The 15,594-nt window shown below is 54.0% G+C and overlaps 7 protein-coding genes across 7 annotated transcripts; 3 read left to right on the forward strand and 4 right to left on the reverse strand.

Annotated features, from left to right (window-relative positions):
- Positions 1-372: 372 nt before the first annotated feature.
- AB675_756 (uncharacterized protein) lies at positions 373-3,822 on the reverse strand (the record flags this gene model as incomplete). Its single annotated transcript, XM_018147949.1, has 1 exon — positions 373-3,822. The coding sequence occupies one exon, from the start codon at positions 3,820-3,822 to the stop codon at positions 373-375; it is 3,450 nt and encodes a 1,149-aa protein (XP_018005510.1).
- Positions 3,823-5,205: 1,383 nt separating this feature from the next.
- AB675_757 (30 kDa heat shock protein) lies at positions 5,206-5,871 on the reverse strand (the record flags this gene model as incomplete). Its single annotated transcript, XM_018147960.1, has 1 exon — positions 5,206-5,871. The coding sequence occupies one exon, from the start codon at positions 5,869-5,871 to the stop codon at positions 5,206-5,208; it is 666 nt and encodes a 221-aa protein (XP_018005785.1).
- A 446-nt stretch (positions 5,872-6,317) lies between these two features.
- AB675_758 (Succinate dehydrogenase assembly factor 1, mitochondrial) lies at positions 6,318-6,659 on the reverse strand (the record flags this gene model as incomplete). Its single annotated transcript, XM_018147970.1, has 2 exons — positions 6,318-6,524; positions 6,576-6,659. The coding sequence occupies 2 exons, from the start codon at positions 6,657-6,659 to the stop codon at positions 6,318-6,320; spliced, it is 291 nt and encodes a 96-aa protein (XP_018005686.1).
- Positions 6,660-6,831: 172 nt separating this feature from the next.
- AB675_759 (Centromere/kinetochore-like protein) lies at positions 6,832-9,321 on the reverse strand (the record flags this gene model as incomplete). The annotated part of the gene is made up of 1 exon (XM_018147980.1): positions 6,832-9,321. One exon carries the CDS (start codon positions 9,319-9,321, stop codon positions 6,832-6,834), a length of 2,490 nt encoding a protein of 829 aa, XP_018005969.1.
- A 270-nt stretch (positions 9,322-9,591) lies between these two features.
- Positions 9,592-10,980, forward strand: AB675_760 (Ribosome biogenesis protein ytm1; the record flags this gene model as incomplete). Its single annotated transcript, XM_018147991.1, has 1 exon — positions 9,592-10,980. One exon carries the CDS (start codon positions 9,592-9,594, stop codon positions 10,978-10,980), a length of 1,389 nt encoding a protein of 462 aa, XP_018005947.1.
- Positions 10,981-12,341: 1,361 nt separating this feature from the next.
- Positions 12,342-14,693, forward strand: AB675_761 (uncharacterized protein; the record flags this gene model as incomplete). The annotated part of the gene is made up of 2 exons (XM_018148002.1): positions 12,342-13,067; positions 13,122-14,693. 2 exons carry the CDS (start codon positions 12,342-12,344, stop codon positions 14,691-14,693), a joined length of 2,298 nt encoding a protein of 765 aa, XP_018006049.1.
- A 35-nt stretch (positions 14,694-14,728) lies between these two features.
- On the forward strand, positions 14,729-15,136 carry AB675_762 (uncharacterized protein; the record flags this gene model as incomplete). The annotated part of the gene is made up of 1 exon (XM_018148013.1): positions 14,729-15,136. The coding sequence occupies one exon, from the start codon at positions 14,729-14,731 to the stop codon at positions 15,134-15,136; it is 408 nt and encodes a 135-aa protein (XP_018005497.1).
- Positions 15,137-15,594: the final 458 nt, after the last annotated feature.

Raw genomic sequence — 15,594 nt, forward strand, 5'->3', positions numbered from 1 at the left:
ATCGCCCATGACCAATTGACTTAACGTATGCGCCTACACATGTTCCAGGATCATGCACGACCGACGGCGAATTCAGGGAGTTCTGGTGGTGGTGATGGAATGTTTCAATGTATGTACTTGTGCCATGCTATCCATGAATCTATCTACGTGGCTCTGCAGTGCTGTCACCTGACCCAAGCTCTTCAGTCAATTTGGATTCCTTTGCGAAGGGGGTATAATCATGTGCGTCGTCCTCGTATACTGGATCTTCTCTTTCCAAAACCCCAACCAGAGTCCCTCTCGTAGCCCAGCTCCTCCTCCACATTAGATACGGCATCTGTCATACGCCCCTGTCAATTGCCACATGCATCTGTGATCGGAATGTTTCTGATGTCAATACTGGTTGCCATAGTAGCCCTTCCAGGCCGATGGCGACGCTGTGTAGTGCTGCTGCTGATGGTATTGACCTTGCGTATCCCACGTCCATGCCTCATGAGCATAGCTGTAGGTGCGGTCCTGCTTGTAGCCGAATCCGTCCTCCCATCCACTTTGTGGGTCATAGGTTCCATTGGTGATAGTATACCTGTTTGGCAGTTGTCTGTTCATCGGAGGCAAGGAGGGATAGACGTCAGTCTCATACTGCCCAACATGAATACCTGACTCGCGGACTGCTTCTTGAGAGACCTGTCGTCTCAGTGCTCTCCATCTGTCCGCCTGCGCCGCCCACGGATCAGCTTCCTCCTGCGTGGGAGTGACATCCATTGGGCGTGGGGAGTGCGATGGCGGTGGAGGCGCGAAATCGTCCTCTGCCACTGCTTGATGTTCGGAGAAGTAATCATGGTTGATCGATGTTGGTCGGGGCGAATGTGGTGGTGGAGGTGGAGGAGCATGACTTGGATGCGGTGGACTGCTGTGTTCTTCCTCGTCAATTGACATTGGCCGTGGACTATGCGGAGGCGGAGGTGGAGGTGGAGCGATGTTCGGCGCAGGGATGTTAACCCCCAGGGAGGCCTCTGCGTCCTGGTCCATCAACATGCGATGGGGACTAGATTCTCGGGAGGCCTCCCGAGAGGCGGAAAGAGCCTTTTGAATCCGCTGCGTGATGGCTTCTGGAATCGGCTGAGTAGTCCGTGTCGCGCTGCTGGTCCTGCTGGATCGCTTCCTCGATGCGGAACGACGAGACTCCATCGACGTCCTCTGGCCAGAAGTCGACCTTCGGAGGACAGCGGGCTGTTGCTGTTTCCATGCATCCCGCTCCCGAATAGAAGCACTTCTAATCCTTGCAAACTCTGCTGCCTCCTTGTCGTCCATGTTGCGCTTCTTCTGTCGAAGCCTCGAAGGCCTCCGCAATCCCTGTTGTGGCTCTTGCTGCTGCTGCTGTTGCTGCTGGTAGAGCTTCATGGAGTTTCTTCGGCTAGGGATCTGGTCGTAATGACTTCCACCTAAGCTTGGCGCCTGAGTCTGCCACTCATTGACGATCGCCATGGCGTGCTCCTGACTGATGTCCGTGACGTTCCAGCTATCTCTCTTGCTCGACTTGTACTTGGGTTCCGGCTTCTCTGGCTTGCTTGGCTTATCTTCAACGACCTTGCCGAACCATGATCGACGCCGTGCTTGCTTGCGTTCCGGCTCCGGAGATGGAAAGCGGATCTCGGGATAGTCGTCAAGCATACTGACAGTAGAGACGCTGAGACGGTTGCGGACATGGTCCATGGACCGGTAAGTACTTTCAAGCTCAGGGACCGCCTGGGTGCGGATGCGAAGATGTTCTGCTGCCTCGGTTGACACGGGCGGTATGGATAAATCGTCAATGCTTTGTATGGTTTGTAATACCACCGGCTGGAATTGCTTGCCAGAAGTCAGACGTTTAGTCAACCTGTTGGTCTTCTTGACTTCGACCACTGCAGCTTGGGGCGGCCTCTGTGTAGGTGCGTCAGACAAGGCTGCAATCGATGTCTGAGCTCGGGTCGGCGTCGGGCGGGCTTTGTCGGTGCTCTTGCGTGTTGTGACAACTTCGGTAGATGTTCGTCGACTCTTCAGAATTGGACGAAAGACCTTGCCGACAAGACTGCGTCGATCCAGTTCCGAGGATATCTTCGACATGCTCTGTTTCCTTTCACCGGACGAGGACCGCAGGGAGACGTTCGAAGAGTAGCCGGAGTCGGACTTGTGAAAGGACTTGCGAGGCTCCGGCGAGGAAAAATTTGGGGTCCACGACGACAGTGGCTCAAGTTCGATAGGTGAGTGGAACCGCAAATCGGACTCGTAGCCATTCGCGTCCATTTCGTGGATCTCAGCTGTCTGGGCCGGCGTCAGCATGGTCGTATCGATTTCGATCGTGGTCGATGACATGGTCTTGCTGACCTGAACGTCGCCAACAGATTGCAACAGCGTCAATTGATTTTCAGTTGTAAAGTCGACTGCATACTCGGTGTCGAGCCCGTCGTTGCTCTGCACTCTATTCTCATCTACTACACTTGTAGCATGCCACGAGTCACTACTTTCAAAACGATCTCTGGTGGGCGATCCACCCAAGGCTTCATCCTCGAAAAGATCGTCATCGGCCTCGGTCGTTTTTGTGGTAGTGACCAAGATCGTGCCTGTCTCTGACTTGACTGACGGGACTGGTGACGAGGCACGTCGCTCGTCGTGAATGTCAGCTGACTGATAGCTGAGGTAGCTTTCAGGACGGACAGATCCCTCGAGCCCGGCAAGGGCTACCCGATGAGCGAAGTTCTGGAGACTTGATTTGCGCACAGCGAACGGGCTGGCTGGGAGCTCAGCCATATATTCGTCGGCCAAGAAAGAGGCAGGATCTGAACAGACGGCATCGGTGTCTGGCATTGGAGGAGCATCGTCGTTCCTGAGCTTGGAGCTTCCCCGACTTTGCCAGCTAAAGTCGCGGTACCGGTTCTTGGTTGAGTATACCGAATCACCATTGAGACTTGCCGGCAAAGACTGATCATCATAGACAGATTGGTCGTATTCACTGGAGACGTCGCGCACCCGTGACTGCCGTGAGAACTGGTGTGTTATGAGCTGCTTTGACATGTTGCTACCAGTCGGTGAGGCTCTACCGTTCGTCACCTGGAGTGATCCGGGAGTCAAGCTGCCTAAGTGTGGGTAGTCGATGAGGCTTCGCGGCGTTTCAGGGCGACCGACTTGAGGAGGAGGGTACCAAGCTTCATCATCGCCTTCAACGAATGACCTAGCGTCGTCATCGACGAAGCTTTGTTGTGGCTTGTCATCTTGTAACATGTTTTTGTTGGGCTCGGGCTCTTCAAGGATGATCTCAACCTGGCTGCTCTTCCTAGTAGCGGCGCCAGGCTTGAACGAGGATCGGCGAGAGAAGTTGGGTATCTCGGAAAGCCTGAGATCGTCGACTGACTGTGCTGGTGAGATGGTTGACTTCGAGTCGTTCTTGAGTGTCGTAAGTCTAGGGTGCGACGAGGAAGTGGTGAGACTCGTGAGCTTCTGCTCTGTTATAGATGTCATAGATCCTCTGTATGAGTCTCTGCGTTTTGACAGAGGCAGTGAAGTCTGCGAGGATGTCTTTTGATTGGCCTCAAGGCGGGTGATCAGGTCAGAGACGCGGGGGTTGGTGCTGGGGCCGTCAGTACCGGACTCTGTAGGTTCCACGACAGTAAACTCTGAACGAGGTTCTGCATGCTGTGCACCTGTGTCGAGTGCCTCAAGTCGTAGCTGGCTGCTCGAGGCTTTGAGGTTGTGGTTCAAGCTGCGAGGCTTAGACAGTCTGTTGCGAACTCGTGGTGCAGCTGATGGCTCTTCCTCCTGGGGGCCATGTGCGGCCTGAGGGCCTGACTTTCTACGAATAAAGTCCATGTCGCTGGAATCTTTCCCGTTCAAGGCCACGAGGTTTTGGCCATATCGCAACTGCCTCCGTGCGGTCGAGCTACCGTGGATGCAATTGCCCGGTTGCCGTGGCAAGAGCTAGTCGGAGGCCGAGTATTTGGCAGGTACTTGGATCAACTGTACTGTACGTCAAACAGCGCCACTCAGTCAACAGGTTATGTCACTCCGAGTTCCGGCTCGAGGTGCTTCGACAGTGAGCTCGAGATGGGACAAATGAAACAGAGTGAGAGCGGTCAATGCATTCCCACCTGTGTCAGAGAATTGAGCTCCATCATCGAAAGCTCGAGGCCGGCAATGTCTGGAACCTGCATCTCGATCATGCATCGCAACATCGAACAAGCGACTCACTGATCACCCTAGCCACACAATAGTGGGCTCGAGGTGGGCTACGAACATCCCAGATGGCCGGGGTAGTAAACAAGGCACATCGCGCCTAAGATCCTGTTGCTATGGCTCGGGAAATTTACACTGCAGCCACGATGCAGCTAGCCATTGGCGCTTCAATTGATTCGATGAAACCGTCTGACCCTCTGAAACATGGCCCGTTTTGGTCTCCCAGAATAGCGTTCATCGGTCGCCTCAGCCGCCTAGACGTGGCGCAAGAGAAGGGCAGGACCACGGATAAGCAGGCCGATGATCACAAGCGGAATTGATATGTCAAGGTTGTGGCGCAGGCCTTTCCACCGTTGCGTAATGCACCAGGGTCTTTCGTCGACCAACGTTGATCGAGAGTGTCTGCTCGTGTCCGCACACACAGCGAGATTGTCCGCTGCAGTCATGCTAATCACGTCAAATTGCGCGGCAAGCTGCTCGGCATGTGCTGTAGCTACCAGCCTTCGTCTTGCGATATGTACATCTGAGGTTGGGAGATAAGAAGCTGCAGAGAGGCTGGTGCATGATGCAGGTGGTAGTTACAAAGTGCAGCTGTACAAGGTTGTTCCCAGGACAACCTCTAACACGTGGAAATTTTCCTTGGAGACGGTTTTCGCTGGCCAAGGGAAAGTTGCAGTCATGATGCAAGTTGACAGGTGATGAGATGGGAGTGGGTACGGACGGACGTTACACGATTATGATGCCGTTGCGGATAATATCAAGGTAGGTACCACGGTAGATTGTCGAATCGAGATCATGGCAACTTGGGGACAAGGACGACGACGATAGATCACGACTACAGCAGAGGAAGATGAGAACGAGAATAAGTTTCGATGAGTTCAATTAATGCTTTATTTAGGCTAACATCACAGCATCAGCAGTCCTGAGAGATGCTTCCCAACTATGAATGCCCAATTCCTGCGCCATGCTATGCTTGTTGAGTGAGTTGGAATCTGCATGTTGTTACAAATCAACCATCAGTTACTCGATGTTGATCCGCCGGGACTCGGGCACCGCAGCCTTGGGCACGACAATGCTCAAAATTCCATTCTTCAGCGAAGCGCGAACGGCATCTTGGTCAACCCGGGCATTGAAGCGGAAGCTGCGCGTGAATTCGCCGACCGAGCGTTCACGGTACCAGAATTGCTGGTCGTTGCTCTTCTTGGTTTCCTTGACTGGTTCGGGAGTCTTCTCAGCGACAGCCTGCTCAGCGGCGGCGGAGCTGTTGGCTGGCTCTTCAGCGTCGTCTTCGACGGTAGCTTGGTGTGACTTCACGCTGCCCTCTTCTGAGGCAGGTGTTGCCGTACCGTCCTGAGTTGCTTCGACGGCCTGCTCGGGTTGCTTCCCCTTCTCAGTGACCGACTCGGTACGGCCCTTGATTTTGATGGTGTGCTCGTCGGTGAACTCGATGTTGATATTCGACTGGTCTACGCCGGGCAGTTCACCCTCGAGAGTGTATCCTTCCTTGGTCTCCTGCACATCGAAGCGAGGATTCCATTGGCGTTGCTGGCGCGTGGACTGCCGAGTGGCGCGCTGTAGCTCGTTGAGTGTGTCGTCGAAGAGACTCCAGAGAGGGGCGACCTCGCGGCGTGCTGGAGCGCAGTGCGCCACGGGTGCATAGGCGAATCTGGGGAAGAGGAGAGACATGTTTCTTGTGGTGTTGGTAGTGGTTGGTTTGTGGATGCGTGTGAGAAGTTGTCTTCGAGATGGTTGCATATGAGTTCTGATGAAAAGAGATTCGACCGATGAGGTGAGGGGGGCCTTCGTTATATACCTAGTAGCCATCTTGCTGGAACATACTGGTCGTGTCTGGTTGCTGACCATTTCGGATTTGTGAGATAGACGAGAATGTCCCAGATATGTCTGGAAGATTCGCCTCACCTTCCTGAAGTGACCAGAATATTCGATCCGGATTTTGTATCCGAAGCGAGCTGACCAATCAGTGCTCGCATTACAGAAGTGTTTGCCTCATGAGCATGAGTGTAAAGCCAGGCAGCTAGGCGAGTACGTGGTCGTCATGCTCATCGGCGTGCAAGCTCAATCGGGGCACATGATCGTACAGGTTGTGTACTCAGTCCAGGCACCATCGCCAACTAGTGGATATCTGTAATGGACGGCTCCGAATACAGCTCCAGCTTCCGGTAGCCCATCCTGAGAAGCGTCTCGATGGTGGCGAAGTCTTTCTTGTCTACGCTTTGGTTCTTGTGAAACTCACGTCTGATCATCTTCAGCAAGGTCTGTGGTACTGTTGCGATCTGGCACACGAACCTGGTGACCGCACGGAAGTGTGGTCTGGCTTTCTGAATCGAGCCCGTCAGTTGAACGGCAGAGGCAAGTGTTGATTGACATACCTCTGGCTTCTTGCCGGCTTCTCTCAAGCAGTGGCGATAGAGCTTGATGACTTCTTTCTGTAGGCCTGATAATCGCTTGACCATGTTGTAAACTTGGGTGATGGCTAGGAGAGAACAGAAGGTAAAGTACACGAAAGGCAGTGAGCTGAAGTAGTAGATGTGCCAAGCGAATATATTTGCGTGTGTAGTACATCTACCTCGTCTACGTTCTACGTCACAGTTGATCATTGCGATCTACTGTTGCATGATCCTGCCATCATATAGCTCTTTGCGACATACCACTGCCTCTGTTGCCTCGAATGACTGCAATTGCGCTGCGTCTATGTGTCGATTCAGCAAACAGAGCCATGATTAAATCCACCACCTCTTCAGCAGAGAACTCCAAGCTCAGCTCGCCTTCCGTCCACAGATACTTTATGTCAACCAGGCTTGCAGACAGCAGTTGATCGAGATACTGGAACCGAAGCCAGTTGCTCGAGTACACAGCGACCATATGCATGGGCTCTTGGTCGGCTGCTGCATCGCCGGGTGGATTGGCAATGAACAGATCCTCCAGCTTGCTGAGCTGAGAGCAGAAATTGCTGAGACGTTGTGACTGCGCTTCTGAGATGTCGTCCATCTCCTCGATATCTGTGATGACTTTACTGATTATTGATGAGTATAGGGCTCCAATGGATTGGAGCAGCGCCGAAGTCGATAGGATCGGCGACCACTCTCGGTGCACTTGCCGAAGCCTATCGCTAGTAGCAGATATGGCTTCCTCGATCTGCTCGGCGTACGGAATGGTGAAACCTTGAACACCATCAAGTAGATCGGTGAGAATGGTGCGCTGGAGATCCATTTCCTTTGCGTATGCAGACCTCCCAAATCTCTCCATCGCCTTACAGTCGACATCGATTCCGTGCATTGCTGCTGGTCTAGGCATGTTCTGCAACTTATCCGCAATGTATAGCGCATCGTTGTATAAGTTCATGTTGCCCAGTGACGCATGCTTGGAGTAGTATATCGAGGCGGTTGCCCGGAACATGGACAGTGACAGAGAGGGCAGAGTGAGAAGTCCCGACGAAGCAGGGACGTCCTTCAGACTTGCGTGTTGCTCCTGCTGCAGTCGAACAGCATCCTGTATATCTCGGCCAATGCTTTCGAGAAGTCGATCGGGAATGTCGGTCACACTGTAGAGCTCTTTCATCTCCAGCTCCTGTGACTCAGCCATATGATGGTCGCCGTTCGCTGTCTGTTTATCGCGATCCTGCTTCTGCTCTTGCCCTTTGGAGGGCGACTCTGCAGAGTCCTCGTTCCAGCCCCAAGCCTCATCTACGTCATCGTCGACTGTCGCAGCTTCCTTCGCATCGCCATTTGCTTTTGTTTGTGCAGAGTCATCCTCCATACCGTCGTCAAAGCCCCATCCGCTTGCATCATCTTCTGCTTGGTCGCTTGGCGGCTTTTGCTCTTGCTTGTCATCCTCCCACGACGCGTTCCAGTCATCCTGGCCGTCCTGGCTGCCATCGTTGCTAGGCTTCTCGACTTTGCTGGCCTTCTGCCGCTCAACTCTCTCGACCTGGTGCAGATCTCCCGATGATTGTGCGAAAGCTCGCCTGACGGCATCCAATGCTTCGCCTTTCCGGATGCCTATCCACATCCGCGGTGCATGAAGTGTCCACTGCTTCAGATTCTTTGTATCCGGCCAATGCTTCTCGTCCAAAAAGCGCGCGAGCGCTAGGATCTCTTCCCTGAGGCTGTCAAGGTCGGAAAGGTCGTCCAGACTGACAGGGATTGCGGGTGTCAACCATTCTCCCACCAGGGAAGCTACCAGTCTTGGGCCACATTGTTGGGCAACAGCCTCGTACAGTGCGTGAGGGAGATATGTGCAGAGAAAGTCAACTAGGTCAGAAGAGAGCTTGAGTACCGAATGTACCGACGGCTTCTGGCTATCAGAAAGGCGGAAAACGAATTTCCCTGACTGGACAGAGTGGCTGACGAGACGAATTGAAGACTTCGGTGACAGTGGCTCCAGCAGCACTCTTTCCACAGCGCCAACCACGTGTTCGATCACAGGGCCTGCTGCGTCGAGCTCTGACAGTGCGGGAAAGAGAAGCTCATCCGACGGGTTCGTGCCAGTCTCGACGGTCAGCGCAAGTTCACTGTTGTCTTGAGTGACTGTTATATGCGCTCGTATCTGCTCAGTGAGGTGGCGTGTGGTCCTTTGCAGAAGATGATCTCGGTACTCCGCGACGACGGCCCTGGCTCGCGGTCCTCGCAGTTGTCGAATGGTGGGCTCGAGCTCGGCAAGGCCCCTGGCCGCGTCTACTGCTTGATCGAGCTGTAGTTGGCCTTCAACATCGCGAAGATGCCCGTTGGCTGTGGCTATGGTATGTAGCTGCGACTGTAGGTCTTGCTGAAATGCAATCTCGTCGTGCAGAAGTCTTAATTTGCTCTCAGCATCGACGGTGTCTCTGCGCAGTTGCTCCACGCGTTCATACTCTTGCACAATATCTCTTGCTTCTTGCTTGCAACGAGCAATATCTTGCTGAACCTGCTTGGCTTGCGCAATCCATTGATCAACGCCCCCAGCGTAAGGCTTGCTGACCGCTTTCAAGTCGTTGCTGAGACTGTCCCTCTCGGTTCTGATGGCTTCGATCAACTGAGGGATTGAATTGGTGTCAAGGTCTGACGACAATAGCTCGGCTGATGCTGGGAAGGAGCCTTCTCGTATAGGGTCGACGAGACTCGTTGCAAGGTCGGTCATCACTTCCACGCATGGAACGCGTCGTGGCTAGAGATGCGATGGTGACGGTATTCAGACGCCGTTGTAGAATCAGGGCGACCTCTACTTCAGGACACGGAAAGTTGGCGGAATATGGCACGGATATCTCATCCGCCTTCCCCACGTCGATCAGCCGCAGTTCGTAACTTTTTTTTTGGGCTGCGCTTCGTGACAACTGTTTGAGGCATCTTCACCTCCAGGGCGCACGCTACACATCTTCGTAGCCTGAAGCTCGTCATCTCGGTCGCATCAATGGCCATGTCCGCCGCTACAGAGTCGTCGGCGTCACAGGTCCGGGTCCGTCTCCGCAGCAGCGACGGCAAGTACCCTCTACCGGATAGCGGCGCCATACTCGTACCTCTATCATTCCGGCGGATAGCGCTGTCAAGTCTGGTCAACGGTCTCCTCGAGCACGAGAGGCCTGTGCCGTTTGACTTCGTCATCAACGGCTCATACCTACGAACGAGTCTCGAGCAGTTCCTCTCGGAGCAAGGCATATCCTCAGAAACGATCGTCGACGCCGAATTTGCGCCAGCACAGAAAGTACCACAATATGTCACATCATTTCAGCACGACGATTGGGTTAGCGCCGTAGACGTCATGCCCTCGAGTCAGAGGAAAACAAACCAGCCACGCATACTATCCGGCTGCTATGACGGCCTATTGCGTGTCTGGGACACATCTTCAAATGTGCTAGCAGTGTCCCCTGGCGGCGAAGGAGGAGGTCATTCAATGTTCATCAAAGACGCCCGTTGGGTCTCACCCACCGAAGCTGTGTCCGTAGGGTTCAATCGTGTTGCCAGAATATGGAAATACCAAGAGTCGGACGATGGGTTGAGCGCAGTGTTGAAGCCAAGCATCCACTTATACGGTCACAAAGAATCCATCAATGCAGTCGCAGTAAGCCGGCGCAAGGACGGGGACCGCTTGTTGACTGGATCTCTCGACTGCAACATCGGCCTGTGGTCCACAAGCAAGTCAGGGAGTCCTCCAGCCCCGCCAGAATCATTACCGCAGCCGTCAGCGAACAAGAAACGGAAGCTCAACCCATCGGTTACACAACGTGGTCCACTGTCCATGCTCGAGGGCCATTCGGAACAAGTGACCGGCGTGACCTTTGATTCTCAGAATCCCGATGTCGCATATTCCGTCTCGTGGGACGAGACGATGCGCACATGGCATCTGCCGTCTTCATCGGTAGTGGACACCAGAAAAACGGACCAAGCACTGCTGTCGATACATCAATTGCCGGAGATGAATCTCATCGCAACAGGAACAGCAGGAGTGGATATCAAGTTGATCGACCCACGCGTATCGGCCTCGGCTGTTACGGCCATGGTTCTGAAAGGGCATAAGAACGTCGTGGTTTGTCTTGCAAGCGATCCGAACAATGGATACAACCTCGCCTCGGGTAGTCACGACGGAACAGTCCGACTCTTTGATTTGCGGAACAGGAAACAGAGCAAAGATAGCTTCACCTCGCAAAGCGTGTATACGATCCAGCGGCAGAGTCTTGGAAGCGGCAAGGTTGCTCCTCCGGTTGGCTCGGGCTGCCAAGTGTATGGGCTTTGCTGGGACAACGAGTTGGGGCTCTTAAGTGCTGGACAAGACAAGGCTATCGATGTGTATAACAGTCAGTAGTTGTAATTCAAGGAATCCAGATTCCTCGGCATAGAGGCCGCCCTGACATGTAGGAAATTGACAGCATAAGCCGCTCTGCCAGCGCACTCGGAAGGCAATGTCACGAAGACTTGACATGCAGATGAGGAGCAAGTGACACTCGTTGAAGAAGAATGCACGAGGAGACCGTCGGGCTTCTGAAGCGCCGATGAAGTGAGGGTCACCCACGTTTACCTGACTGTGCCGTTGATTCGAAGTTACATTCACGTACATTATTCATCAGTAGTGCGTGAGATGTTGTCAATTCATTGACAATTGTGCAATTCTAGGCATACCGAAGGCCGGGAAATTGGGGAGAGACGCAATCGAGTTAAGCACTCGCCCGCCTTCAGCTAGCAAGATGGGTCGATCTCCCACGAACGGAAGAAGCCTTACAGAATCAGAGACAAGCGCGCACGCCCCTCGGCAATGTACAAGGGTGGTTTGTCCTGCAATGGAGCTTCTGCAACAATGACTGCGACCTGCAGCAGCATGTGCAGAGGGCGACGACGACAGCCCAGTCGTTGGGCGATGTCTGAGAGAAGAGATGCAGAATCAACGACGTCTTCACGTAGGCTGGGTGTACTTAAGTATGGTCTTACCTGTTCTAATCATAACCTGAACCTTTTTGATTGAGCTTACCAAGGAGTTTTAAGCAACCCTCCAGGGGGCACCATCGCTTATTGGATCGTGTCTCCCGTTTAGACAGATCGGAGAGGCTTGTAGGTGGCAAGCGGGGTGCGATGAGCCAGCAAAACCTAGCACCGAGCAGGGGTTCCATCACCCACGGCTGCCGCATCGAAAAACCTCGCAGGCAAGGAGGAGATGGTGGTCATACTGGACCTTATTCGTAGTTTCTCAACACCAAAACACCACACGTCGATCATGATCTCTTGATGACTGCTCTTTGCATTTCCGTATACTGAACAGGTCGCCGACTCTCGTTGATTCTCAGGACGCTGTTACTGTCTCATCTTTTTGCTTGGACTTGTTGACAGGTGTAAATATACACCGCCAGCCGCCACTCGCTCAACCAATATCCGGTCCACGCAGAACAACATACAAGCTAGTCTCGACTACGACGTTGTGTCTGCTTTCATCACATTTACATTACGAATATACAGACTATACGATCCCCGAATTCGACACTTCGAAGTACAGCACATTATTGGCGGGTCAACTGCGTAGGCGACTCTTTCCAGCCTCTGTAGCACCAACTGACATCCGCTGCAGGTAACCGCACAAATTAATCCATGGTTTCCTGATCCAATTCCCGTAACCCGATTTCTGCAACTTCGCGCGTTATATTCGTCGCGCCTAATCAGACGACCCACGCCTCGAATATGCCCATAAAGCTCCCCAAGGGATTCCAGAGGAGAAAGTCTTCCGGCAATGCCCTCGAGGAGGCTCAGTCTCCCAAGTCTCCTGGGGGCACATCCTCGTTCAGAGTGATCGAACGGCCAGGAGCCAACAACAAATCTTTTGATGGAGGCTCTCTTATCAGAGCCGTTCATCAAAATGCGTCAACGCCAGCCCTTGCGAGGGGGAGCTTCGAACAAGACGATGAGAACATGTTCCGTGTCTCGAGTTCATCGCGTCCCGATGCTACGAACAGGGGGAGCGGCGGCACTGATAATTCGCTCTCAACAGCGCAATATGATAGCGCGGCATCGAGCTCGCGTCTGAGTGTCTCGACGAATCCCTCATCCCTCGATGCGCACTCCGACCGAAATGTGCAGGCTCAATATAAGGATATACCAGCCCCACCAGCCCCCTCTGCACGGCCTGGATTTCTACGGAACTCAGCAAGAACATTCTCGTTAGGTATAACTGGCAAGTCAAGAGAATCACTCACATCGTCACCAGCTGGCCCACCATTACCACCTTTGCCGTTAGAAGCACGTGGTCGAGCTGCTACAGCAAGCAGTGCCAGCACAGCAACACCGCCACGGCTCTACGACTCGGACCTGGCTCTTGACAGCAGTGAGCTCGATGGCTTCGAGAACATGTTTGAAGGCATTGGCAGTTCCAGTCGGGACCAGAGCCCGGGTCTGAGAAACTCGAGATATGTGAGTGGAATATCCCGCATTTGCGAGCACGAGCAGAATCTAACCCATATACAGGGAACATCGCCGTCAAACCAATGTCCTCCTTCGAGCTACGTTGACTCCACGCAGTCTCGATCTGCGCGAGCTCCTGCCCCTAAGCCGATCTCGACGTCCCGATACGATGCGGTTGACGAAGCCCCTCATTCATGGGCGTCACAAAATTCCCAGAATGGGCTCATGAGATCACCGAGCCCCTCTCGAACAATTACACAGGGGAGCCCGACAGTGCCTGCACACGCATCCTTCTCGGTCGGCAAGACACGCCCAATAAATCGCAAGCCCCTGGCAGGCGAAACAGCCAGCCTGAGCAAAGAACGAACGAACTCGAGCTCAAATGACGGGCGAAACCTGCTGAGAAAGACGGAGACGTGGCGGAGTGAGGCTTCTGACAATTATGCCAGCGCACTGGATCCTGCTCTGCTCGAGAGTGCAGATCTTGCCAATCAATGGGCCGAAACCAAACCTGCCGCCGTTCGACCGCCTCCTTCTGGTAAAGTAATGACGCCTGCACAGTTCGAACGCTACCGACGTCAGCAAGAGGAGGATCGTAAGTTGGGCGCCTCCCGAGATAGCGACTCAGAAGATGAAGTGAACTACGACGATGACGATGAAGAAGAGAAGGAAAAAGAAGCTGCCAAACAGAGACGGAAACAAGAAGCACATCTATCCGTCTACCGGCAGCAAATGATGAAAGTGACAGGCGAGCAAGCTACAGGAAGGCAAAGCAGTCTAGGCCAGACTCTAGATCCTCGGATGAGTCCAAGCCCCAACGCTCTCGACAACCGAATGTCACACCTTACGGTCGGCACTCAGCAGTCTGGACGAAGCAGCGGCGACGAGCCGGACGAGGATGAGGACGTTCCACTTGGTATTCTGGCCGCCCACGGCTTTCCGAACAAGAACCGTGCGCCAACACAGCTGCTACAGTCAACCTCGAACCCGAACTTGCGCACAATAGCGCAACAGAATCAGCAGTCCACGGCACCTGCACCTTCAATTGCTGGGACAGCGACAAATCGAGGCAGTATGCCAGTATTTGCTCGGCAACTACCAGCCGATCCATACTACGGTGCCAGCGTCGTGAATCCCATGCATCGCGAGTCCATCAACATGGCTGCACAAGCACCGATGCCCTCAGGCGCATCCACCGCGCACCCAGTTCATCCCGCCGGTCTGGTCGGAGTAATTGCGGGCGAAGAAAAGGCGCGGGCAATGCGTCGTGGCAGCCCCAACACGCAAGGCAACTACGATCTCCCGCCGAGCATGCAGCACCCCGGACTACCTCGATCTCAAACCATGGGACCAGGCGGACTCACACCCGGTGACCATGCTCAGATCCAAATGTCCCAGCAAATGACACAGATGATGCAGATGCAAATGCAATGGATGCAGCAGATGCAGCAGATAATGGGCGGCCAGATGATGCCACCGGGCCCTGGCACACCAGGAGGCGGTATGCCGATGATGCCTCCTGGAATGATGCCCATGCCGGGTATGCCTATGCCTGGCATGCCGATGCCTCAATCTGCGCCCAGCATGGCTGGTGGACGTCCTCCAACGATTCACATGAACTCGGCCCCAGCATGAATGGTGGGCGAGCAATGAGTACACTTTCGCCTAGCATGGCGAACTGCAACGTCCACGCGCAGAACGGGAACTACGCCGCCTCGATTGCGCCTTCAGAGCGCAGCAACGTCGGCTTATCCGCTCGCTACCGCCCCGTCTCAACAGCAGCAGAAATGGAACAGCCCAACAGCGCAAACCGACGAGCATCGACATTCACGTCTACCTCGACCAGGCCCTGGTCGCTGCTCGACCTTTCGCTGAGGCCAACGCCGCCGATGCCACAGGGGCGGAAATCTGTGAGTCCTTTGGGCCGGAGGTCCGCGCTGAACGGTAACACGGACGAGGACGATGACGAGGAAGGCTGGGCGGAGCTGAAGGCGAAGAAGGAGAAGAAACAGAAGGGCTGGAAGCTGCGCAAGGGGCAGAACGATGCGTTGAGGGAGTTGTATAATGGTGTTCCTTGAGCCAGTATTCTCATTTGGTTCACGCACATCGATTTGGGCAAATCTGGATACATCTACAAATTTCATGGGGTGGCATACTACAAGCGGATCGCAGGGTACAGCAAAAAGCGAGAGCGGGAGGACAATTTGTTGCAACATAGCGAGGTCATATAAAAGGAGGATGGCAGAGAGCAACAAGATCTGTGACACTGGGAAGACAGACGGATCATGTGGTTGTATAATTTCTACCTTAGTAATGAACGGCATATATCGCTTCTTTCCTCGGTATCACGGCTCGTTCGCTGTGAACGGCCAAGGCTGTCTGAGGAAGGTGTGCCTCTAGACATTGGCAGTCCGTGGGTGAGCCTGTCTCATTGACGTGCACCGTCGCGAGCCTGCGTCGCATGATCCCCTGGGTCATACCGCCGCTAGGATGCCATGCCATCAGTGATGTAGCGGGTCGGTCCGTGTCCCCTTGC

This window comes from Cyphellophora attinorum (assembly GCF_001299255.1).
Source record: "Cyphellophora attinorum strain CBS 131958 chromosome Unknown Contig1, whole genome shotgun sequence".
Lineage (NCBI taxonomy): Eukaryota > Fungi > Ascomycota > Eurotiomycetes > Chaetothyriales > Cyphellophoraceae > Cyphellophora > Cyphellophora attinorum.